This window comes from Suricata suricatta, chromosome 13 (genome assembly GCF_006229205.1).
Source record: "Suricata suricatta isolate VVHF042 chromosome 13, meerkat_22Aug2017_6uvM2_HiC, whole genome shotgun sequence".
Classification (NCBI taxonomy): Eukaryota; Metazoa; Chordata; class Mammalia; order Carnivora; family Herpestidae; genus Suricata; species Suricata suricatta.
This window is the reverse complement of record NC_043712.1, coordinates 86,487,355-86,512,200: the sequence shown is the minus strand read 5'-3', so window position 1 is coordinate 86,512,200 and position 24,846 is coordinate 86,487,355. Positions and strand designations below refer to the sequence as shown.

The 24,846-nt window shown below is 51.4% G+C and overlaps 1 protein-coding gene across 1 annotated transcript in view; it reads right to left on the bottom strand.

The window, feature by feature from the left end:
• ROR2 (receptor tyrosine kinase like orphan receptor 2) overlaps positions 1 to 24,846 on the bottom strand; it is a 134,702-nt gene that overhangs the window by 28,052 nt on the left and 81,804 nt on the right. The window contains exon 2 of the mRNA XM_029919693.1: positions 12,153 to 12,230. Within this exon, the coding sequence (XP_029775553.1) occupies positions 12,153 to 12,230 (78 nt within the window). The remainder of the gene's footprint in view (positions 1 to 12,152; positions 12,231 to 24,846) is intronic.

Here is a 24,846-nt window from a genome sequence, read left to right as displayed (position 1 = left end):
CGTGTACATGCCTGGTGTAGGGTCAGGAACTGGGAGAGGACTCAAGGGAGACATGCATGCTAAACTCCATTAACACATAAAAAAAAACCAACGCTAGACAGACAAGACAGTCATGAGATGAACTCACTTCAGACAAAACTAATATAATTGAGTGATCTGAAAATGACCATAAAGTATATTCATGTTTTTAATCTTTTGGTTCTTACACTTTTTACAAGAAAATGAACCTGTAAGATTGAAAGATGGCATATATCTGTTATCACTGCCTTAACTGGATGGAAAATTACAGGATTTCCAGTGGACCCTTGAGGGACATTTCACAGGATGGATCCTGGCCCCTGGAGGCTGACGGCCACCCTCAGCTTTGCTCGGATCCTGGGGTCAGGACGCCACTGATTTCTTCCGAGCTTGAGCACCCAGTTTTTCTGGATCCCCTTCACTCTCAGCAGACGGACACTCACCCCTGAGACCACACCTTCCTCAGTTTGCAGACAACAAAGGAGACCCTGGTGCAGTGATCCAGTCCACTTGTGAAGCTCTGGACCGTTGCTTCTTGACCCTACACCATCTAGACCAGGGGAGCTCAGCTCTGTCTTCATGCCGCAGCCACCTGGGAGCTTCTAAAAAAGAACCACCTGCACCCTCACAGTAACGGCAATGGCGTTTGTCACATGCTGTAAGTATGTAGCAGGGGCCAGCTTTACACTGTGGAGGACAAAGAAAAGCTATAGTTTCCGTGAACCAATCCCATCCAAGAACAAACTCAGAGCAGACCAGCAACAACCCCGCTCCTGGAGGGAACATCAGGACTGGAAAGAATGTGCCTAGATGTCCAGCAGCAACCCCAGGAGATCCTAGGGAAAGCCTTGCCTCGCTGGAATCGGCAGGGCAGAATCTCCGGGGACGGCACCCATGTCCTGACACAGGTCTTATATCTGCATCTCCCAGAAGCTCAGAGGGACCAAAACCATAGGTAGATGTCATGGTAACTTCATAAACTCACAGTGCCCTCCCCAGGGGAGCGCCGATAACAGAGCCTTTGGGAAGAAATTAAGATGTCATGGTGAACAGCTAATATCCATGGTATCAACAGTTCTGGAATGTTCTCTAATCTTCCCATATTCTTCTTCCACTGGAAGGGGGTCCTTCACTCTTTCGAAAACACACCCGGCTGGTCCCTCATCATGCAGGCAAGCAGAACAGCATGTCCTCATATCTTTACTGTTTCTCCAAGGTCAAGTCTCCACCAAAAGGTCATGTCCATGGAGGGACAAGGCTGCCCCCTCTAAAACAACCTCTCTTCATTTCTGACCTTGCCCCCCACCCCACTGCTCTTGGCCTGTTGCTGTGACAGGGTCACATCATTGTTAAATTATGATAACTGAAGTAAGTTACAAGTTTTGACATCAAGAACAAATGTGGCTTTCTGGGGTATGCTTCTCAGTTTCGTGGCTACTTCTTGTCCAGATTCCATTTAGAATCATCCTGATCACTTTGATTTAAAGCTTGGGGTGTTGATGGAGAAAGCGCTGCATTTATAGATGACTTGTCTAAAACTGCCCTCTGGACAGTAGGGAGAAAGCATGGCCTGTGTCTCAGCCTCAGACCTTTTCACTCATTTAGGAAATCGTTTTGTCATTTTCTTCACACAGACCTTCACCTGTATTTTTAGGTAGTTTTCTAGGTATCCTATAATTCTCGTTACTAGCGTGTGAACTGTTTTTATTTCTATCTAAGCAGTTTAAGGAAGGGCTGGCGGTTTAAGAAGGCCTATAGGACAACTCTGAGATTTCTACATACTTCACTCATTTCCTTTCGGTGCTGGAACAAGTTAGCAGAGACTTGGTGCTGTAAACCAACACCAATGTATTGTTTCACAGTTCTGGAGCTCACAAGTCCTAACATCAAGGTAGTGACAGGGCCTCATTCCTTCGGAGGCTCTGGGAGTCTCTGTTCTTGCTTCTGCAGCCTCTGGAAGGCTCACACGCCCTGGCTGGTGGCACTGCCCTGGCATCTAGCACCGCCTCAGCCTCCAGCGGCACATCTCCAGCTAGGAGCTCTGACCCGCCTGCCTCCCCGTAGGAGGACCTCTGGAGGGGACTCTCCTGGGTCATCCGGGATCATTTCCCATCTCAAAATCCTTAACTTAATCCCATCTGCAAATTCCCTGCACAGTGAGAGGTGACAGCATGTCACGGGTCCAGGGACATCTTTATAGTCTGTCCACTATATATATATTCTGCTTTTATCTTGCCACTTTACTGAACTGTCTTCCTAATTATAACAGTTTCTGAGTTGACTGTCCTGGATTTTGCATGCAGGTATCTTCTTACTCAAATAGCAACAGCGCGGTCTTTTTGCTTTCAGAATTCATACCACTCACATCTCCTTTTGCCTAATGTTTTGCTCAATATTATTTTTTAAAATAATTTTTAAAGTTTATATATTTTGAGAGAGAGGAAGAGCTAAAGAGAGAGAAAACATGCTCGATGGAGGGGCAAAGACAGAGGGAGAGAGAGAGGATCCCAAGCAGACTCTGCACTGATAGCACCGGGCCCAACTCAGGGCTCAAACTCACAGACACATGAGATCATGGCCTGAGCCGAAACCGAGAGTCAGATGCTGAACTGACGGATCCACCCAAGTACCCCCAATATTAGTTTTTTAATCTAACAATTTTAAATACTGAAACGGTACAAACACACAAAATACAAATATTAATATAACAGATACCTGTATACATAATAACATCAACGTTTTATGCTAACATTTTACCGTATCTGATTTAGAGCACTTTTTAAAAAAGTTAAACATTCTAGAATGCATCTAAAATCCACACTTCCCTGTTTCTCCCTGCCTCTCTTAAAAACTGGTTACATACCATGCCAATGCACATTTCTACTATTTTATATTTTTAGAAAATTTCCCTGGAAGATCACTTTGTTAGCCTCCCCCCCCCAAGTCACCTTGGGATTTATCTTTGTGGTGTTCACTGATTTTAATGACTGTGTAATATTTCACTGTATGAACAAAGCATGGTTTCTTTGTCCTTTTTCCAAATGAAGGGCAGGAAGCTGTCCACACAGTTTTGCTAGGGTTTAATCACCCCCTGCACACATGGCTCATCCTGCACACATACAAGAATCCCTTGAAAGCGTCCACCTGGATGCAAAAGTGATGTCATAGGGCCTTGAAGTCTCTCATTTACATACGTCTCAAGAGTGCCTGAAACACCTGTGGTCATGATCAATGTCAATCAAATTGTTTCCCCTTCAACTATGCCAACATTTGGTGTTTAGGGGCTTAAAAATGTCTGCCAATCTGATGAATCTGACATAGTGCTGTTTCACTCTGCATCTTAAGAGCGTGTCATGAGATGCAGCGCCTGGGTGGCTCAGTCCGTTAAGGGACCGACTTCGGCTCGGGTCATGACCTCACAGCTCAGGAGCCCTGGATGGGCTCTCTGCTATCAGTGCAGAGCCCGCTTCGAATCCTCTGTCTCCTCCTCTTCTCTGCCCACACCCCACCAACTAGCGCACATGCTTGTTTTCTCTCAAAGTTAAATACACATTAAAAAAAAAAGAAAGAATGTGTCATAAGCTGGAGTGTCTTGGAACGTTTAATGGCCACTGGCCTCTCCTTCTGCAGCTGTCTGTCCAAATCTTGACACTGCTGCTCTTTTTCTAACTTCTGTCGCTCATAGATTTTCTTTTTCCTTTTCTAGTATAAGCATTCAATGCACAAATTCCCTTCAACGTCTTCTTTAGCCATCTAATAAATTATTTAATCTCCACGTGGTTGGTCGGCCAGACCCAAGTATTTTCTAACTTACATTATAATATTTTCTCTTAGCTCCAAGTTATGGGAAGTGTGCCTGCCACACTGCGGTCACAGAACGTGGTCCATGTGCCGATGATTCTTGACACCACTGATATCTGCCTTACTGCCTAGCACGGAGTCAACACCTACTCTAGTGTTCCACATTTTACTGGTAAGAGTGTGTTTTCTCTAACTGCTCAGTGCAGGGATTCATATATGCCCATTAGATTAAACTTATTAAGTTTTTCAAACTTTTAATATGCATATCTATTACTTTCGATGACGTGTGTTCAGACTCTGTATGTGTCAAATGGCTATTAGTAATTCTGTGAACGTGTGTTTATGTATTGGAAACTGTGTTACTGGGTGCAATAAATTTCAGGTTTGTGGCATCAGCTAGTCTTTATATACTGTGTAATGCTTCTGTCTAACAGACCACTTCGTGTGATTTTGATGCACGGTGCTCTTGATTAACATAGTCTCACCTTCTACCTATAATCTTTAAAATCATTTTTATGATTATACTTTAGAAATGAATCCTGTAAACACCATACAATTTAACGTGTTAATTGATGTATCTCATATGTATGAACCATGAGTTTTTTAACTGGCAAGTTTTATTTTTAATGTTTCCATCTTGCATTTTATTTCTCATTTCGTTTTCATTTTAATCCTCTTTTCCTGTGTTCTGCTGGATTGCTTTCTTTATTTTTCACCTTCCCCTTTACTTGTGTGGAACATAGAGTAAGCGGCTAGCTTCACTTTTTACAGGCAGATCTAATTTGGCAAAAGTCTCCTCCAAATGTGACCAAACACAAGTGCCATGAAAGGCTTGGTGCTGCAAACACACGCCTGCCCACCACAGGTTTTGAGATTCCTAACTTTGGGTATCGAAGCTCCCTGTGGTCATTATTATTTATGATTTTTAATCTCAGAGCTTATTCTGACTTGCTGACCTGTTAACCCAGCGCTTTTCTTTGCTTACATGGCTTGTACACCACCCTTCCTCTGGGTTCAGCTGAGCTCATCCTGAATCGTACTTGCTCTTTGGATAAAGGACTGAGGTGGTAACACCCTCAGTCTTGGTCTAAGAGTTACCCATGACTTTCGCACCAGAGTGACAGTTTAGCTGGGTATGGAATTCTGGACTGGCAATGACACTGCCATCTTCTGGCTTCTGTGTTTACTGCAGAAATCAGGCTGGTTCTTGTTCTTTTGTGGGGAGTCTGTCATTTCCCGTCTAACTTTGCCACTCCCAAGTATCTCTAGCTATGGATTTATTTGTATACAGACTTAATGGGCCTCAGTACCATTCCCAATTCCATCAATTCTGGAAAATTCTCCACCAGTACCTCATGAATATCATTCCTCCATTCCCCTTTATTTCTCCTCTGAAATCTGCTTCCAGACAGAAGTCAAAGTTCCTCCCATATGTGGTTTCTCGGTGGTGCCTCACTGCTTTCGTAGTCCCTAGTCTTTTTCATCTCCAGCTGTGCACCCTCTTGCTCCCTGATCTGCCCATTAAGTTTCTCATTCCTTCAACTACAATTTTTATTTCTAGAAGGTCTCTTTGGTTTTCAAATCCACTCTGCCTTTTCTTCCTTTATTTTTACTCCTTCTGGCTTCCTTGTTTACTAGCTCACCACTCATCCCAAGCCTCTCCGAGTGTGCTTTGTAATTTTCCACTGTAGGGCTGATTTTACTGTGGGGACCCCTTGAGGACTAGTTTCCTATGAAAGTCAGCGCCAAGTCTTCATGTTAACTCTTGGGCCTGGGATTCCCCCACAACATTCCTGGCATGTACACTAGGTTTCCTGGGGTGTGGGCCCAAGTCGTGTCTCTCATGGTAGCACCTTCTGTGCTCACCCCCTCGGGCCAGGGCTGAGGCGAGGACTGTAGCCCCTAGGTCTCATCATGTGCTTACCTACCACACTCGGCTCTCTGGACCCCACAGGTTCATTCTTGGTTTGACTTTGAAACCCAAGAGCCCTGTGGCAGCTGAGTCTTGATGATCTTGATGATCATTCAGAGGCCTTGCTTAGGGTACAAGAAATGTATATTCTTTCACGTTCCTGAGGCCAAATTTGATTTTTGTCTCAACCCCTTGTTTCTCCTGGTTGAAGGAAATGTAAAACCTCCAATTCTGAGTGACAGCAGTAACCTAAGGTGTTCCTTCACGTAATCCCAGCAGCACCTTCCCTCTGCTGGGTGTTCTCTCTAGTATAGCATTTGTGTCTGGGGAGACCAGCCCCAGGGCTCAGAGGATTTGATGCATCTGCAGAAGCCTTTTGCCTATCCCCAAGCTGTGCATGCTGCTCTAGTGTTCCCTCTACTCTGAGGCCCAGGGACGCACCCAGAGCCATGTGGGGACACCATCTTTCACTGTTGGGGAGCCCGTGCATGACACCCGCAAAACACAACTCTTTGTCTCAGATAAACTAAACCATGGGGACGTTCTCCAAGGCTGCAAACAGAGCAGGACCACCGCAAGCGGCTCCTGCCCTGGCAGCACAGGGCAGCCATGATCCTGCTTCCTTCCTATTCCTAGGTCTGGGCCACGTCTCCACCTCTCTTTGCAAGTGCATGTAAGCAATGACATCGTTTACTAATTTTTACTGAGCACTTGCACGTAATTTAAGTGGGAGGGGGGCCAAGGTAGTTAGGTCCACGGTCGCAACCATCACTAATTCTCTAGAGGCCAAAATGAAAGCCAGAAAGTTCTCTGAAAAGGAAGCACCACGTTGTGTTGGCTCTTGGGGCTCTTCACAGGCTCTCATTTAAATTTCTGGCTTTATTTCCCTTTTGTGCAAAATATGGGGTTTGTACTAACCTTTCCTAAGCTCTTCTCCAGCTCACAAGGCTCCCTTTAAGGCCACCCCAAACCCTCCCAGACAGGACTGAGCCGGTCAGGAGGGGCCAGACCCAGGCGGCTGAGAACGTGGCTAACTTGGATCCGTCAGCACCCCACAGTGCTAGAGGTGGGACAGTCTTCCCTTCTAAGTATCCAAGAGGCTTTCTCCCTCTGCACAGCAGGGAACTTTCACGACAATGCAACGGGCTCCATGTCCCTGTTCCCGGGGCCAATCCTCTGTCACCCCTGACTCTGGACACTGGAGCCGAGCCCAAGCGTGAGCAACACGCCAAAGGCAGAGGGGACACGAGAGCCCGTTACTATGGGACGCCACTCCTGGCTCACATGGATCGTCTTCTCCGAACTGACTGTCCACATGTTCTCCAACCCGGTCACATTACTTAGGTGTTTGAGAAGCGGCTTGTTTACCGTCTGGGAAGGAGATAAGGAAGTCTTTTGCACCGGGGTGGGGGTGGGGCCCCAGGGCCCCAGGGCTTTGACTGGTGGGACATAAAACAGACAAGCTGCCTGGCAGGGCAGGTGAGGAGGGGACCCTGGGAAGCACACGGAGGACACAAAGCTGCCCTTCTGTACGGGGAAGTATTTACAGCTCAATAAATCAGCCGGGGGCAGGGGTGAGGGGTCACTCGGGCTCAGACGCTCCTGCTGGGCTAGTGGTCGGCGCAGACGCAGCTATGGGGGTGGGGGGATGGGCTGGCTGAGCAGGGGAGCCACAGGCCACGGGACGGGAGAGGAGGGTGTGAAATTGGCAAAGGTGGGGGGCGGGAAACATGGGACGCAGGAGCAAAGGAAATGTAAGGGCCTGAGCAATGCAGAGAAGCACATGGGGGTTTCGCACATTTGTCGGAGGGTCCTCGTGTGGTGAACGGCGGTCTCAACGGCGTGGGCTGGAGTCTGTGAACACACCCTTATTTGAAATAGGGTGATGCAATCGTGTTAAGATGAGGTCACGTGGTTGGGCCCTATTCCGATGGCTCCTGTCCTTATCAGAAGAGGGATGTGTGGACACGGATGGACAGAGAAGACCCGCCAGACAACAGAGACAGGGATGGGAGCCATGTGGCCACAAGCCTGGGGCTGCCGGGCACCTCAGTGGCCAGGAGAGACACCCGGGACCCCTTCTCCCTCGAGACCCCCACGGAAGCACTCCCGCCGTGGACACCCTGACGTGGGTATCTGACTCCAGGACTGGGAGACAGTGGGTGTCTGTAGTTTTCGACACCTAGCCTGTGGTCCTGGGGTAGGACAGCCCCCAAGGATACTGCACAGGGGCAGCGGGACTCAGGAAGGAAGGCACTGGTCCCCCAGCCTACACCCCTGCGCCGGCTGATACCTCCAGACTCACAAAGGTCAGGGGCACGCGCACACACACACACACACACACACACACACACATATTTAAGACAAGCACACCTAAGCGTGCCCGCCGCAATGTGGCATCAAAGCCGATAGCGGGAGAAGAACGACCTTCCTTGTCTCCTTCAGCAGGTGGCTGCGGCGGCAGTGGCCCCTTCCCGGCTGCAGGGCAGGCTGGCTGGGGCTCTGGGAAGAAGGGGAAGTTTAGAGGAAGGCGTGGGGGCAGAAGCCAGCCTCGCCACTCGGGGAGCTGGGTCCCGGCTCTGCGCTCAGCCCTGGACAGCACCACACATGCTCCGAAACCTCTTCTCTGTGGGCTGGGGTTTCCTCCCAACACCGTTCAGTCCGTCCCGTCCTGAACAGTCCCACGGGCGCTGCAAACTTGCAGCAGCAAGAAGGAGGGGACAGGGGTGCTCCATAAAAGGCCTCCCCCCCCCGGGGAGTGGGCTCAGAGCCCTTCACACCGTGTCTACAATGGGGGTGAGGTTTCCAACATCACCTGTCAGCCCTGGGGCCCAGACGCTTGCAGCAAACTCCAGGGAACAGTCATATATGTGTGCGCACACAACACAGACACAAACACACCCCCCCCCCCAAAAGTTCCAGAAACATACCCAACACATACACTAATCAATGCACGTGTTCTACATGACTCGGGAGCCCCAGGATCAGAAGACAGACAACAGGGCTCATGTCCAGGCCAACACAGTGATCTCTGCTGATTCTTCTGTTCCTTCCGTCCATGGAGACTTCAGGCCAGCCCCGCGGCCGCGTCACGGCAGATGGCAGGGGGCAGCCCAGCGCCTGCCCTGTGATTTAGAACGCCCTTGAGATCACCTACAATTGCAACGTCTCCTCAAGGGAGGAGAGCTTGGAATTCCCCTCCTGGGCCCTCAGGAGTGATCCACTTCCCACACACATTCCAAAGTGCTGATTTTACAAAACCTCAGACGTGTCACATCTGCACTTCAGACACAGCCCTGGAGCACAGGAGCAAATGAGGCCTAGACAGACGTATGCCTTTGTAAATTTCCTGACAGTCCAGTGACAATGACAAAAACACTAGTGACCGCCCCAGTGATGAGCAGTGTGTCTGACGTAGCAAGGTGTCTGTGTCCTGGTATATGGTGTCTGCGTCCTGGTATATACCCACTGCAGGGTAGCCCGGCACCGTAGCTGGAGTCTCAGGCTTCAGTCGGAACCCTGACGGCCGTTTGGCATGTGGAAATTTCAGGCAAACTTTCCAGCCGTAAATCACATCTTCTGTGTTCACTCTCTCCTACGTAGGCTTGTCCTTGGGGATCGTTCTCTGTCGATACCAACCACCAACTACGTATCCGGTAAGTGCTCACGGGTAGCGACGGTGGAGGATATCTGAACACAAATGTCGTCTTCACTGGTGCCTAATCCCCAGCTCCCGGTTTGCTCGGAAGAGACAACGGGGTTCTCTCACCAAGGGACCGGCCTGCTGGCCATCTCCCCCCGCTAGTGAGGGGATAGACGCAGGGGCATAAATGCTCTCGAGTAAAGAAATAGCTCAGAAAGTCCATTCAGCCCCTCGCCTCCCTCCCACTGCCCCTCCCACTTCCTTCCCATCACCCTCCAGACCAGCAGGGCAATCTCTGCAGAGTGACCAGGCCCCACCAGGTCCCAGGCCAGAGCCTTGCGCAGTGGGAGAAGGCATTCAGAAGAAAACAGAACATTCTCCTGCCACCTAAAGAGCCGTGTACGTTCTACCCAGGGCGGCCCAATGGAACTCTCTGGGGTGATGGAATATTCTTTTTTTTAAATTTCTCTTAATAGTTTATTTCTTTTTGAGACAGAGACAGAGCATGAGTGGGGGAGGGGCAGAGAGAGAGGAAGACAGAATCTGAAGCAGCCTCCAGGCTCTGAGCTGTTGGCACAGAGCCTGATCCGGGGCTTAAACCCACGAAACATGAGATCATGACCTGAGCTGAAGTCAGATGCTCAACCGACTGAGCCACCCAGGCACCTCTGGAATATTCTAGATCTGTGCTGTCCATCATGGTGGCCTTTAGCCACACACGGCCACTGAACACTTAACATGTAGCTCAGAGGACCAAGGAACTGGGTTCTTAATTTTATTTAATTTTAATTGATTTAAACTAGAAGACCCAAACATGGCTGATGGCCTTGGTATTGGGCCATGCTGTTTAGTTCCCTGGCCCTTCTAACCTCAGCTCCCCCAGGCCTTTCTCTCAGCTGCCTCAGGGCCTTTGCACGGGCACTGCCACGTCCCGTGACGCCCCCTGTCAGCTCTTCAGATCTCAGTGTGACATCCCGTCCTACGCCAAGATGCCCTTCCCTGCCTTCTAGCTCAGCACAGCCCCGTCTCTTCCTTCCAGCCACTCTGTCGAGTGCTCAGGATTCTGACCCCCAGCATGGGGGAACACCATGGAGCAGAGACCACACTTGACGGTGTTGTGCTGGCGGGGTCTCCAGCACGTGGCTGGGCCTCACACAGCACTGGGTACAAAGAGACGGTCAGGGAAGACGTGTGGACCGTCCGGACTGGGGGCCGCGTCAGCCTTCAGAGCAATATCCCGCGAGGTGCAGCACCCGAGCACAGGGCTGGCCCTCCTGGGACATATCCCTGTCCTGATGGAGGGCTGACCCCCGCGAGCAGCCCGGGTCCCCATGAGGTCACATCGAGGTCCACCCACCTGCCACCACCAAGGGCAGCGCAGCTCCACACACCCTGACTGGCCTCTAAGCAAACAGCGCGCGCTGGTGAGCATTCGGGGGGACGGAGGGCTCTCGGGACCTGCAGGGACGCGCCGGCCCCTAGACGGAGGCTGCAGACTCACGCACAAAGGACAACCTTCCTGAGGGGACGCGGGACCCTCAACATACAGGGGGTAAGAAGCTACCATGGATTCCTCGTCTTAGAATAATTAGGAAGGAGTTAGGCAGAAATAAAGTGGATTTCTTTACACATTTCTTTTTTTTTTTAATTATTCATTTTATTTTTTGAGAGAGAGAGCCAGCGTGAGCAGGGGAGGGGCAGAGAGAGAAAGAGAGAGAGAGGGAATCCCAAGCAGGCCGAGTGCTGTCAGCACAGAGCCCCACACGGAGCTCAGTCCTACAAACCTTCAGACACGACCTGAGCCAAAATCGAGAGCCAGACACGCACCTGACTGGGCCACCCAGGCGCCCGAGAGCAGACGTTTTAATCGATAATCATCAGGCACTGAATTGTGTCTCCCTGAAGTGCACATGTGGAAGCCTAGCGCCCAGTGGGGGGTAGGCCTTCGGGAGGGGTTAGGTCAGATGAGGTCGCCGGGGGCCCCCACAAGGGGTTCAGTGCCTCCCAGGAAGAGGGGCCGGAGCGCTCTCTCCGCACGTGAGGCCAGCGAGAGGGCGCCATGCACAAGCCAGGAAGAGAAGCCGACCCGAATGGACCTGCCGGTGCTCTTACCCCCCCAACCAGCTGCCAGGACTCGGGAATGAGCTCCTGTTGGTTAAGGTGCTGCCTGCAGCGTCTCCTTACAGCAGCCGGGCAGAGACAGTGATCTACGGTGACACGGTGACCGAGGGTAGAGCAGGAAGGCGGACACCTCCCTGAGGAATTGGGCCGTAGGGGAAGAAATGAGTCCCATCCACTCTACCAACCAGAGGCCTGAAAAGTGCACCAGGGGGGCGGTGACCCCCATGGTGGCCTCTGGGGAAGCTGAGGCACAAGACAGCCCACTCCTCGGTGAGCCGCCGCCCACGTGAGACCCCTACCCGCTCTGGACGATCACACGAGGACCCCAGAAGACTGCCACCACCCGTCAGCGGTGACAGCGGCAGAGCCAAGAGTCCAGCTCCGAGGGGTCTGCTCAGCCCCACGAGGCTCCCCTCAAGGCCCTTCCCCCCTCCAGTGGCCACCTGCCAGCCGCCACCTCCCTCCTGGCTCTGACCTGCCCTCGATGCCCCACAGCCGCTGACGCAGGCAAGAATGTCACTGTGGCCACCAACAGGGCAGCGCCGGGCCACGGGCACCCCACCACCCACCCTGGCAGCCAAGACACCGTGAGCCTCTCCACATGGGCCTCCGGGAATACCTTCGAACACCTGCTTCCAAGAGCTCCCCACGCCTTACCTTTCAGAGTTGGAACAGGGCCGTCTTGTCCGTCCAGCTCTCCCAGAGGGTCATTCGGGTCAGCGGCCTCCACTTCCCCTGGACGGAAGAGCACAGAACACGCATTCGTGAGATTTCACTGCAAGCCCTCTACTTTGCTTCTCGTGCAAAAGCAACAGTATTCTAGCAAAACGGACAGAACACCCAGGAGGACCAGGCACTGGGTAGCTTCCCGAGCGCTCCGGTTTGGCATTTCGGCAAAAGTGACTCTTCACGTTGGTCCCCAGCACGGCAGAATACACGTACGAAGCAAGCGTAGGACTGGAGCCCGGAGCGCCATTCAGGGAGGGACGGAGATGGAAATGCGGGCGGCAGAAGGAAACACCTGTGTCGCCAGGGTCTGCGGGCGGCCTGCCTCTGCTGTTCTGAATAACTTTGGAGCTGCAGCGTTTTAGGCGGCGTGGTCCCCTCCTTGGCCCCCGATGTGTGGCAGCCAGCGGCCAAGGACAGATCTACCCACGGCTGCGGGGACAGAGGTGTCTCCTCCCACAGCACTAGCAACCCCCCTTCAGGATGGGGTCACAGCAGGTGCAGCCACCCCCAAACTCACGCCCACCCAGCGTGAGAGCAGGTCTGGCCCACTTAGCCAGGAAGGCCACACAGAGCTGCGGGCCCACCAGTCTGGGGCGTAGAAACTGCGGCTCTGACACCACCGGGATGGGTGTGGGCTTGTGACCTCAAAGCCTCTACCACGGAGGGCGATACACACGCGGATGTCACCCTCCTTGGAAGGAAATCCTGCCCTACCACACAAGGACGAATCTGGGGCCATTATGCTGACAGAAAGAGCCCGACACAGAAAGACAAACAGCGCACGGCCAATGGGGTCCGGAGTTGTCAAATCTATAAGCAGAAAGCAGACGGTGGGCCCCAGGGCTGGGGGCGGGGGCCCAGGACTTAGTGGTTTAATGGGGACAGTTCCATCTGGGGAAGATGAAGAGGTCTGGAAGAGCGTAGTGACAGCAGGTGTACAGAAAGGTGGGTGCTGTGAATCCTCTGAACCCCGCACTTAAAACTGGCTAAGACGGCAAACTTTTAGGGTACGTGCACTTACTGCACTTTTTTAAGTCTATGGAAGACAGATTATAACTCAGTTACAAACCGGGTCACCCCACGTGTCTCTTACTTGCAGCAAAGCACCCAGACACTGGAGGCTGCTCTTACGGCGAGAAGCCTTGCTCGGGGAGCTGGGGTCTGAAAGTGGGAGTGCACGCGGGCTTCAGACAGGACCAGGCCCACAGGAGTCTTCACACTGTTTCTCTAAATAAACACTGGCCGGTTGATCCGTAAGGGCAGCCATGTCTCTGAGCTGAACCCGTCCGCACCGCCTCGTCCTAAATCACAGGACGAGCCGGGCGACACATCCGCCTCGGGCGCCCTCGAGTCCAGCCTCAGCTCCCAGACGGCCGCGGGAGGACGTTTCTGCCTGGGCCCGGGCTTCTCACACCCAGTTCAGGAAGGTCCCCTCTTTCTGTCACTCCTGGTCCAAACTCAGCCACACAATAGTAGCCTCGCTCCATGTCAGCTTCGTAAAATGTCCCGATCACGCATCCGTATTCTCCAAGACGCCGCCCACACTGTCCGTCTGTCCTATCACGTCGTCCCCTCAGCTGCTAGATGCGAACTGTTCAGTGTTCCCCCGGGGACCTAGATAGACAGCTGCAGGTCATCGAGCATTAAACCCTAGACAGAATCCGGGGCTCCCGCAGCCCGGAGACAGGCCGAGACCAGGCAAGGCCGTCCTCGGATTTGTGCTAAAGAACTAAACTTGAGTTGGCTTTGAAATTGTGAATTGGCATGTTACACACGCCGTCACTCAGCACTGTGTAAATGCAGAGAGACCGCAGGAAATCAAACACACTTGTAGTACGTACACACATCTGAAAGAGGTATAAAAGTTATTAACTGCCTAGAAATTGACAAATGGTGTGAAACAGTCAAATAAATACACACCCCGAAGAAAAATAAGCACTATTCGCCCAACCCACTGTGGAACAGATTCCCGGCTTTCCAAGACAACTCTGTTCTGAAGCACCAGGCTTCCCTGCGCATCTGAGTCACCGCGTCCTCGGCGCAGGGAGCGGGAGGTGACCCGGCGCTTCCGCTCACTCACGGGCAGACCTCACCCACCCAGCCCTGCGAAGTCGCAGTTCACCTCAGAAATGCGCAGATTCTGCTTGAAAAGGTTGTGCTGCTCAGCACCTGTGCTGGGATTTGATTTTTCATCTCTTTTGGCCTCAAGTTTTGCCTTAAAAAGTAACTTAGTAAAATTTAGTTTGGGCACTTGAGTAAAAGAATGTCATCTACGTGTTTGGAAACATGGGTCAAGTTTCAAGTAGCCCCGTAGGCTGACAGCAACGGTCACACATGTGACTAAATGCAGAATGACCCATTGTCATGGTCCTTACGGTGGACACCCCAAGTTTCCATTTAAATTTCTTTTTATGTTTTTTTATTTATTCTGAGAGACAGAGAGAGACAGTGTGAGCAGGGGAGGGTCAGAGAGAGAGAGAGACACAGAATCCGAAGCAGGTTCCAGGCTCTGAGCCGTCAGCACAGAGCCTGACGCGGGGCTTGAACCCATGAACCATGAGATCATGACCTGATTTGAAGCCGGACGTTCAACCGACTGAGCCACCCAGGCGCCCCCTCCCCAAGTTTCCATTTAACAGGGCCCTGTTTTGCTTCCTGAGAAAGGAAGGCCGCACTGATAGCCTCACATGAGAAAGTGTCGTTCTGTTACTGGGCATGAAGGCACACAGGACAGCTGTCCTCACTCAAGATTCCGTACGCCCTAGGATTTAAGAGCCAGATGTAACAGGTGCAATTATGAACTTGGGAATGGGGACAAGTGGGCCCAGTATTTCAGCAGATGCCAGTGGAGTCTCTCCTGGCCCCCCAAAGGGTTGGAAACACCCCAAAGAAAAAACACAAAACAAATACAAGCCAAAACCAACAAAACCACCACAAAAACTATTACACACACACACAATCAAAAGTATCACTGCTGCATATCCTGAATTCTAAAGGTAACTTAAGATTTCTTCTTTTATTTTTAAACACCTCTACGATGAACAAGCATCAAATTGTTCATCAATGTAATTCACACACCACAAAATTTGCCATTTTGAAGTCTACATTCTGGGGCGCCTGGGCGCTTAATCATCAGGCTCTTGATTTCTCAATTTGTGAGTTACAGTCCCACACTGGGCTCTGTGCTGTCCGCACAAAGATTCTGTCTCCCTCCCACTCTGCCCCTCCCCTGTGCATGCGCGCTCTCTCTCTCTCTCTCAAAAATAAATTAACTTTTTAAAAAATTTAAATTAAATCTAAAAAATAAATAAAAATCAAAGTCTACTGTCCAGCGGGTTTGGGGAATATGCACAAGGTTGTGTAAATGTCTCCACTATGTACTTCCAGAATATTCTATTGCCCCCAAAAGAAATCTTGTTCCTGTCGGGGGCTCTCCCCATTCCCATCTCCCCCAGTCCCTGCGACCACCAGTTTGCTTTCTCTCTCTCTAGGGATTTATGCTTTGGACACAGTATTTAAATGACATCATACAACATGTGGCCCTTTGAACAGACACCAATTGTATGATTCATTTCATTTTAGTGTTACGGGCAGTAGTAACAAAAAGAAAAAGATAAGGAGGAAGAGGCTGGAGGAAGCCAGAGCAAGTGATCAGCAGAGGAGACCGTTAGGCCTCCCCCTGCACCCTGAGTCTGGGGCTCCCCGAGCAGAACTGGACGTGGACATGCATGCAAGACTCGAGGTAAGTGCAGGACGGAGGCTGGAGCCACCAGGATTACTGATGCCGAGACAGGTCTGAAAGGAACCCATCAGGAGCCCAGCGTGTGTCCACATGCCGTCGTGGGAAAGGTGGGGTTCTTGGGCTCTGGACACAGGGGACCAGGTGAATGAAGGCTCAGCACTGGCAGCACTGGAATGGTGTCCCCTGCTTGCATCCTGATGAGGGGGTTCTCCAGGGACTGATGCTGCAGACCGACCTCGACCCACCTTCCTAACCCTGCACTGCCAGCCCGGCTGGCTGGCAGCAGTCCCCGGCAATGTGAGACCTGGATATCTCCCTGGTGGCCTGCCCAACGCCTCCGCTGGCCAACCAACTGACAGGTAGGAGATAGAGCAGGGGACCGCCTCAGGGAGGAGCCCGGGCTGCCCGGACACCTCGGAACCTAATCCTTGTCTTCTGAGATGGAGAAAATGACACGTCTTCCACTTGGTAGAAGAGCACGAGACGTGCTCAGGTGCCACACGTGCCCATCGGGGGCGTGGAATTCCCGACGCTCTGACTCTTCTGCGCCACACGAGGATTTTCACTGCGAACATCCACGCGGGCGGACGACGTAAGGTCACTGAATACTCAAACCATCGTGGCATCCACCAAGCAGGTGGGATTTATTAGCTCCTTAATTGTTTGTCTGATGTTTAAAGAAAAGAGAAAATTTAATTTGAAACCAATTTAAATGTGGCTGCTTTAGTGCATGGACACATTAAACATATAGTTTGATCCATGTCAAAATCACACTTTAATGCCTACAAGCAAAGACTGAATACATGTGGTAACCCACATGGGGTTCTGGGACAGAAAAAACACACCAGGCAAAGTCTAAGGAAATAGGAACAGCATGGATGTTGGTTAAGAATAATGAGTTGCTGGGGCGTCTGGGTGGCTCAGTCGGTTGAGCGTCCTACTCTTGATTTAAGCTCAGGTCGTGATCTCGAGGTTCGTGGGATCGAGCCTCATGTAGGGCTCTGTGCTGACAGCGTGGAGCCTGCTTAGGATTCTCTCCCTCTCTCTTTCCCTCCTCCCACTGCACACTCTCTCTTTTAAAATAAATAAATAAACATTTTAAAAAAATAAGTCAATCGAGGCACATTTGCTGTGACAAACGTACCACAGTGATGTAAGATTTAACACCAGGGGAAACATGGGCGCCTGGGTGGCTCAGCTGGTTAGGCGTCCGACTTCAGCTCAGGTCATGATCTCGTGGTTCACAGGTTCGAGCCTGGCATCAGGCTCTGTGCTGACAGCTCTGAGCCTGGAGCCTGCTTCGTGGATCCTGTCTCCCACTCTCTCAAAAATAAGTAAAGCATTAAAAAAATAAGTAAACATTAGGGGAAACAGGTATGCAGTTCACAGGAACTCAATAGGACCTTCCCAATGTTTCTACCAATCGAAAACTATCCTAAGCGAACAGCTTACTGAAAAACTATTACACATCCCATCACATGGCTTAAGCCCATAACCAAGGCTCGTGGGTAAAGAAGGGCTGTAGGAAAGACCCTGTCTACAAACACCTCACGTTCTTGATCAATGGATACGGCCCCAAAGCCAGGCAGGCATGGCAGATTCAATATAAGGAGTTCAAAGACTCAACTCAGAAACTCAGCAACTACTCAGAAATGAAGGGAGTTTGAAGAATGTTGGGTTTGGGCCTGAATCCTAGGTTACTTGTCAGGCCTGGTGACTCAGCTCTGAATCGGACACTCAGGCATATTCTTGGCCGCATTTATCAGTGTCCTGCACGTTCAGGGCTGAACTAACTAACATCAGAGCGGCCTGTTGATGTTTGACGGTGCACACCCTGTCCAAGTGTGGGGGAACACGGAGTGACTGGAGAGCAGGCATCAGTCACACACCCAAAATCTGCAGACCGTCTCTCAACACGGGCCTCCAACAAGACGTCTTGATTTGCGGGGTCCACGTCCGTAAGAGAAATTCACATCTGCAAAGCGGTAAACAGGTCTGTTCTGACTTCCAGGCTCTTTCTGTCCTATTAAGATCCTGGCTCTCTCATTAGCAGCGGAGACACTATTAAGCAAGAATTTTCTAATGAAGCTCAACCCACGCCTTTGGGTTTGGGTCTATGGTGCTATTTTGTTTTTGATTTGCGTCTCTTAAAATGTTTTGTTATTCATACTTTTTCATCCATTAATCTCTACCTGTTGGTCTGATTTAATTAGATGCAGTCTCTGGTATATCTGGACAACTTCAAAGCGGGCTCCTTTTAATTAGTGAGGCTGCGTGATTCACCAAAGCTCACCATTCTTGGATCTGGTCATCCTTGTGAAAGGGTAAAATTTCCAGGGTATGAGAAAGAACAGCAGTGAGGGAGGGCCCAGAAAAAGCCTGCAGCCTGGTGGGGTGATTGTTTAGCAGGCCGGAAGCCTCTAGAAGGGCAGGCTCGGATTTTACACTGAAAACTCGGACAGCACATCCACTCGCGATGGGAAATGGTGGCCACGTCCCCAGAGCAACCGCTCAGCTCAGCCACACGTGCAACCAAAACCATCGGTGGCGCCGGAAATGCAAGAATGAGGGAAAGAAATTAACAATCGTGAAGGAGCACGGTATAAAGTCCTAAAAGATGCGTCCATTAGTGTGGGCGTTAGGCCAGAGGACGTGTGTTGATAGTAAAGGGGCTCCGTAAGGCCCCTGGGAGCACGCTGGTTAAAACGTCGCACGGTGTGCGTCCCCGCTGCCGGAAGACCGCACGGCGGTTAGGGCGAGCCTCGTCGCCGGGGCTCTTAACAGTCGGTGAGTTTTTATTTTCACTGTTGCTAAGTCTGGGTTGAGTCAATACTGGTGCCGTTCTTCGAGGGCTGGCCTAACCCTGCTTTGGAAACACCAAGTAAAACCCAACAACCCGAAAGGGAGTCTCCAGGGCCCCCCACGAATTTAAACTCTGCTTTGATTCCACTTCTGAGGCAAAAAAAAAAAAACCCATCAAAGCCCCAGAAGAGTCCAAGAGTAGACCCAGCTCCTGCCCGGCTCCCCTTGAAGAGAGGGCTTTTCCAGCCCTGCGTCCCTGAGGGGTCCCCCGGCCCCCCACAGAGGCCCCACTGTCTGTGCCCAGTGAGGATCTGGCTGAGGGGGGGAGGCCGCTCGGGAGGCTGAACTGGGGTCTTTCATGGCCCTTATGTCTTCCCCAACATCCAGAGCCCCCGGCAGAAAAGGAGCAAACAGAGCAAACATGCCGTTTGCATTCAGTTTCGTGGAAGAGTCTTGAATATCGGTTGCTCCCTTTGCATATAAAAAGAAACTTTTTACCTCGAATCCCTAGATTTCATTAGAAGTAAAAGAGGAAAAGATACCTTAACAAACAAAAAGCAACCACCCTTATTGGGAAAGGAATGCAGTGGTATACTAACCCGTGGAGCAGCGTAAGTGACCTAATTGTCTCAGGGAGGAATTTAAAGGCCTCAGCCACATGCACTCCAGCCTTGGGACCCAGGCCTGCAGGACCTGTAGGCGGCGCGAACGGGACCAGAGAGAACAGGTTCCGAGCGTCCGGAGAGGCCTGTGTCAACCAGGGATCCACGTCCGGTCTCCGTGGCCAGATGCGGCTCTCGAGCCCAGAGACATTGTCCAATTGTTCTTTGGAAAATGGGACATTCGTCAGCGGCGAACGCCTCAAGTTCATGGAAATAAACAACCAAATGGGGGTAAACGTCTGCTATGATCAATAAAATAATCAAGCAGTGATTTTTTTTTAAGGCACCTTCTGTATGAGTTTGCTAGCAACAACGTGCCCCAGCCTGGATGCCTAAACTTTGGAGGCCAAGCCTGGAGGTCCGGATGTGGGCAGGGCTGGTTCCTCCGCGGCCCCTCCCAGGCGTGCAGACCGCTGTCCCCTCTGCGTGTCTGCGTCCTAAGCTCTCCGTGTAAGGACACCATCTTGCTGGATCGGATCCTACCTTAATGACTTCATGGAAATTTAATTACTTCCGTAAAGATGCCGTGTCCAGACAAAGTCCCACTCTGAGATACTGGGGGGCTAGGACTGCAATGCACCTACTTCAGGGGAGCACGTTTCAACCCGTAATGGGTAGTGTTTGTTTGCCTTTACTGCTTTTTTAGAATCAAGGCTGATTTCAAGTGTGGGGTGCAGATGGACAGACAGACCTCAACGAGACAGGAGGCAGGGTCTGGACCGGGCACAGCAGTGAGGCTGGGGGAGCCGCCTACAGCCCACTAATGATCCTAGCGCCCTGGCTGCTGCCTTCAGACACCTTGTTTCTTGTACGAAACACACCGCGTGGATGTGGTCCCAAGGACCCGAGTCGGGACAGCCGTCCTCCGAGCTCCAAGCGCCCGCGGTTTCCAGAAGCAGCTGTGACACCTGCCGAGCCCGCACCTGTCAGGCCCCTCCTCTCACGGGGCTCACTTACATCAGCACCACAGTCCCCGCTGCGCAGCAGGAGGCCCGCAGGGAGGGGGCCGCTGGTCGACCTTTATATGGTGCCTCAGTTTCCCCAGGCTGTCCTCACAGGCCCTTCCCGTGACCTCCGCGTCCGGACCTCCTCTGGCCCTCATCTTCCATGCGTGGGCCCCCACCCCTGCTCTTCCAAAGGCTGTGTCTGCAAAGCTCCTCTCTCTGTCCACCCTCGAGGGGAGAGAGGCTTGGCTTTAAAAGACTGAAATAGGGGCGCCTGGGTGGGTCAGTCAGTTAAACATCGGACTTCGGCTCAGGTCATGATCTCACGCTCCGTGGGTTCAAGCCCCGTAACGGGTTCTGTGCTGACAGCTCAGAGCCTGGAACCTGCTTGGGATTCTGTGTCTCCCTCTCTCTCTGCCCCTTCACAGCTTGCTCTCTCTCTCTCAAAAATAAATGTTAAAAAAAATGCGAAGAGCCCCCAAAAGGTAGCTTTTCAGGTCAGACCCGTCCCTGGGAAGCCAGTGTCAGAGACCCAAGGACCTGTTCACATCTGATAGCACCTCACACTCGAGTGTCTGAGCGGGAGCCCTGAATTCTGACTCCGTGGATCTACAGGTCAGGACCCGGGCCCGGTCGTGTCTGACCCCCTTCCAGGCACGTTCTGCATCCCCGCATCCAACCCCTCATGAAATGTCATTCACTCTGTCTTCAAAACGCATCAGAGTCTGATGCCCCCAGCCTCCCCTCCCCAGCTGCTCACCCCGGGCCCCTGCTCCTGGCTCTGCTGGGTCACGTGACAGCCCCACACAGACCTCCGCGGGCCACCTCTTGGTGACAAGTCCAGCCCCTTCTCCCTCTAGAGTTTACACCTGTTCCCCCCTCACCTGGACCTCTCCGCTCCGCTGTAAGAGCGGCCTCCCCTGACACCCTCACTGAGGCCCCCTCCCCGTCCCCCGCCGCATTTCTCTCCAGAGCGATGTGTCCGGCCCACGTCAGCAGACGGTGGCCCGTGGAGGCAAGGCTGTGGGTGTGGGTCACGGGCACTGCCTGGAGCCCCAGCCCGGGGAGGCACCCACGCCGTGTGAGGAAAAACCAAATGCCGGCAGGGTCGTGGGGCCACCGGGTCGTATTTGGAACCCTGAGTCCAGCTCCCATGTGAAGGGTGGGGCGCGCACCTGCCCCTGGGGAGCTCGGGGCCCACCGCGCCCGCACCCCTTCACTGCACCCCTGTTCTCAGAGCGGACAAGGGGGTCGCGGCTCAGGCCCCTGCCCCTCCCGACAGCGGGGGAGCACCCCTGCCCCACTGCCCTCAGGCCTGCCCCTCCTCCCAGAGCCCCGGGCTCCCCCGGCTCCGCGACCCAAACGCGTAAGTGAATCTTCACAACCTCAAACGGCCTAGAAGGGACAGACACGACGGTAAATCTGCACCACGTGCCGCTCCGTCACACAGAGCCGCCGCCGACACCCCTCCCGTCCTGGCAGGTGCACCTGAGAGGCGTTCTGCAGCGTGATCTGCAGCGTGACGGACGCCAGGCCCCGGCCCACACGGCGCAGAACCGGCTGGCAGAACGGCGGCCCAGGACCCCAAGGAGCTCACTCTGCCTCCAGATCAACAACATTCTGGGCAACACGACGAAAGCCCAGCACGTTGGAACTCCAAGGACTGAGCAGGGCCACAGAAGGAATGGAAAACAAACCATGGGTGTGAAAGGAAGGCCTGAGGACTGGGTCTCCGAGCGATGGGGGGCTGTGCCCGTGGGCTGCCGGCGGGTGATGGTCGGGAGAGCCGATGCCCGGACACGCTGTCGGGAGGGCCGGGACCCAGTCCTGCCGACCACTCGGCAGTAAACACGGGGCGGCCCAGAATTTAAAAGCAAGTCCAGACACAGGGGAGCACAGGAAACTTCAAGAAGTCTGATGTACTTCCAGAATCAGCAATGCTGTGCGCTCGCAGAAGGCCCTGCACATGCCAGGGAAGACCCGGAGGAGAGGACACTGGCCCCTAATCTCTGGCACCATCAGGAAGAGGCAGCGAAGGCTGAAGTTTGATGGATGCCTGCTCCCCAGACCCCCTGGCAGAAGGTTCAAGGCATGCGGCGAGGTGACCGGCTGGCCACACAACAGTACTGACTAAAACATGACCCTCAGGAATCCAAACTTGAAAATGTGGAGGACCTTGGGGACCTGAGTGGTTCCATCAGTTAAACATCCGATTTTGGCTCAGGTCATGATCTCACGGTCTGTGAGTTTGAGCCCTGCGTGGGGTTCTGTGCTGACAGCTTGGAGCCTGGAGGCTGCTTTGGATTCTGTGTCTCCTCTCTCTACCTCTCCCCTGCTCACACTCTGTGTGTGTGTGTGTGTGTGTCTCCCTCTCAAAAAATAAACAAACACTTTAAAAAATTAACACAAAAGAAAGTGTAGAGGACCTCATGGTAAGTGTTCTTAGCACACAGACCAAATAATGACAATAAAAACAACAGTACTAAAGAGGGGAGGAGGAGACTTTTGGAGGTCACGGGGGTGTTTATGGCAAGACTGTGGTGATATACTTATCTCCAAACTTACCAACTTGTGTACATTAAATCTGTAAAGCTTTCTGAATGCCAATCATACCTCGATAGTGTGGTTTAAAAATAAAACAGAGAACGTAAGAATAGCGAACAACTCAGCGGTCACCCATCACAGGAAACAGAGAAGCCGCAGAATCAGTAAAGGGAAGCCACGGCACAAACAAGCAGTAACGAGAAAAACACCCCCAAAAACCAAAATGAAAACAATAACAAAGCCACAGCAGCAACAACAAACCCTGAAGGGTAGAGGGGTGGCTACTACAGTTGCTAGAGGATTATTTAAAACGTCCAATTTTGGGGGCGCTTGGGTGGCTCAGTCAGTAAGCAGCTGACTCCTGATCTCAGCTCAGGTCAGGATCTCAAGATGTGTGAGTTCGAGCCCCACATCGGGCTCTGAGCCGATGGCATGGGGTCTGCTTGGGATTCTGTCTCCTTTTCTCTGCCCCTCCCCAGCTTGTGTGCTCTCTCTCTCTCTCTCAAAATAAATAAATAAACTTAAAAACTTTTTTTTGATACAAAAATGTCCAGTTTGTAACAAAGAATACAAAAACATGCAAAAAAAAAAAAAAAAAAAGATCAGACAGCATGCCACATACACAGGAAGAAAAAAAAAAACACCCAAAAGAAAATGTCCCTGAGATGGAAGCATTTTGTAAATATATTTTAAAAAGGAAAGAAAACCACATCTAAAAAATCAAAGGAGGGGCTTCTCACCCAGAAGCACCCCTTCAGTCAGTTAAGTGTCCGACTTTGACTCAGGTCATAATCTTACCGTTCCTGGGTTTGAGCCCCGTTTCAGGCTCTGTGCTGACAGCTCAGAGCCTGGAGCCTGCTTCAGATTCTGTGTGTGTGTCTCTCTCTCTCTCTCTCTGCCTCTCCCCTACTCACACTCTGTCTCTCTCTCCTTCAAAAATAAAGAAACATTCAAAAAAATTTAAAGAATCAAAGGAAATTACAACAACTTTTTCTCACCAAATAGGGAATATCAATAAAGTGACAGAAATTAAAAGAATCGAACAGAAATTCTACAGTGGGAAGAAGAGCTGAAATCCACCAAGAAGGCTCCCCAGCAGGTGTGAGCTGGGAGAAGATGCGGTGACCTGGAAGACACTTTACTGCCTCTCCTGGAATAGAGATTATTTACTCTGGAGAGAAGAAGAATGAAGAAAAACGGCAGAATCTATGTCACCCACGGGACATGACCAAGAGCACCAACACACACATCACAGGAATCTAGAAAGAGAAGAAAAAGGCAGAAAAAAACTACCTGAAGAAATGACAACCGAAACCTTACCAAACCTGGTAAAAAGTACTCTTTTACACAAGAAAATCAAAAAACTCTGTGAGGCAAACTCTAAGAGACCTATAACTGGAGGCACCAAAACTTGGATTTTGATTGAAAAATCAAAGCAGAATCTTAAAAGCAGCAAGAGAACGGACTCATCATGTAGGAAGGGTCCTCAGTAAGATTAAGAGCTGGTTTCTCCTCAGGAAGCAAGTAGGAAGATGGACAAAAAGGTTTTGGAGGAAGAAAGAGTGTCAACCAAGAATTCTATACCCAGCTAAGCTCTTTTCCAAAAAGAAGTAAGTTAGGCCACTTCCAGATGAACAAAAAATTGGGGAAAGTCCATCATTAGCAAACTTCTCTACAAGACACAGCATAGGGAGTTATTTGAGGGAAAATGAAAGGACACTGGAAGGAATCCTAATCCACAAAAAGAAATAAAATAGTACCAGTAAAGTGCCTACCTAGGTACTGTGAAAGATGATATAAACATATTTTTGTCTGTAACTCTTTTTTTCTATTTGTTTTAAAAGACGACTGCATAAAACTCTATAAAATTGTGTTGGTGGATTTAAAACCTATAAAGATACAATTTGTAAGGCACTAAGAGTTTCAGG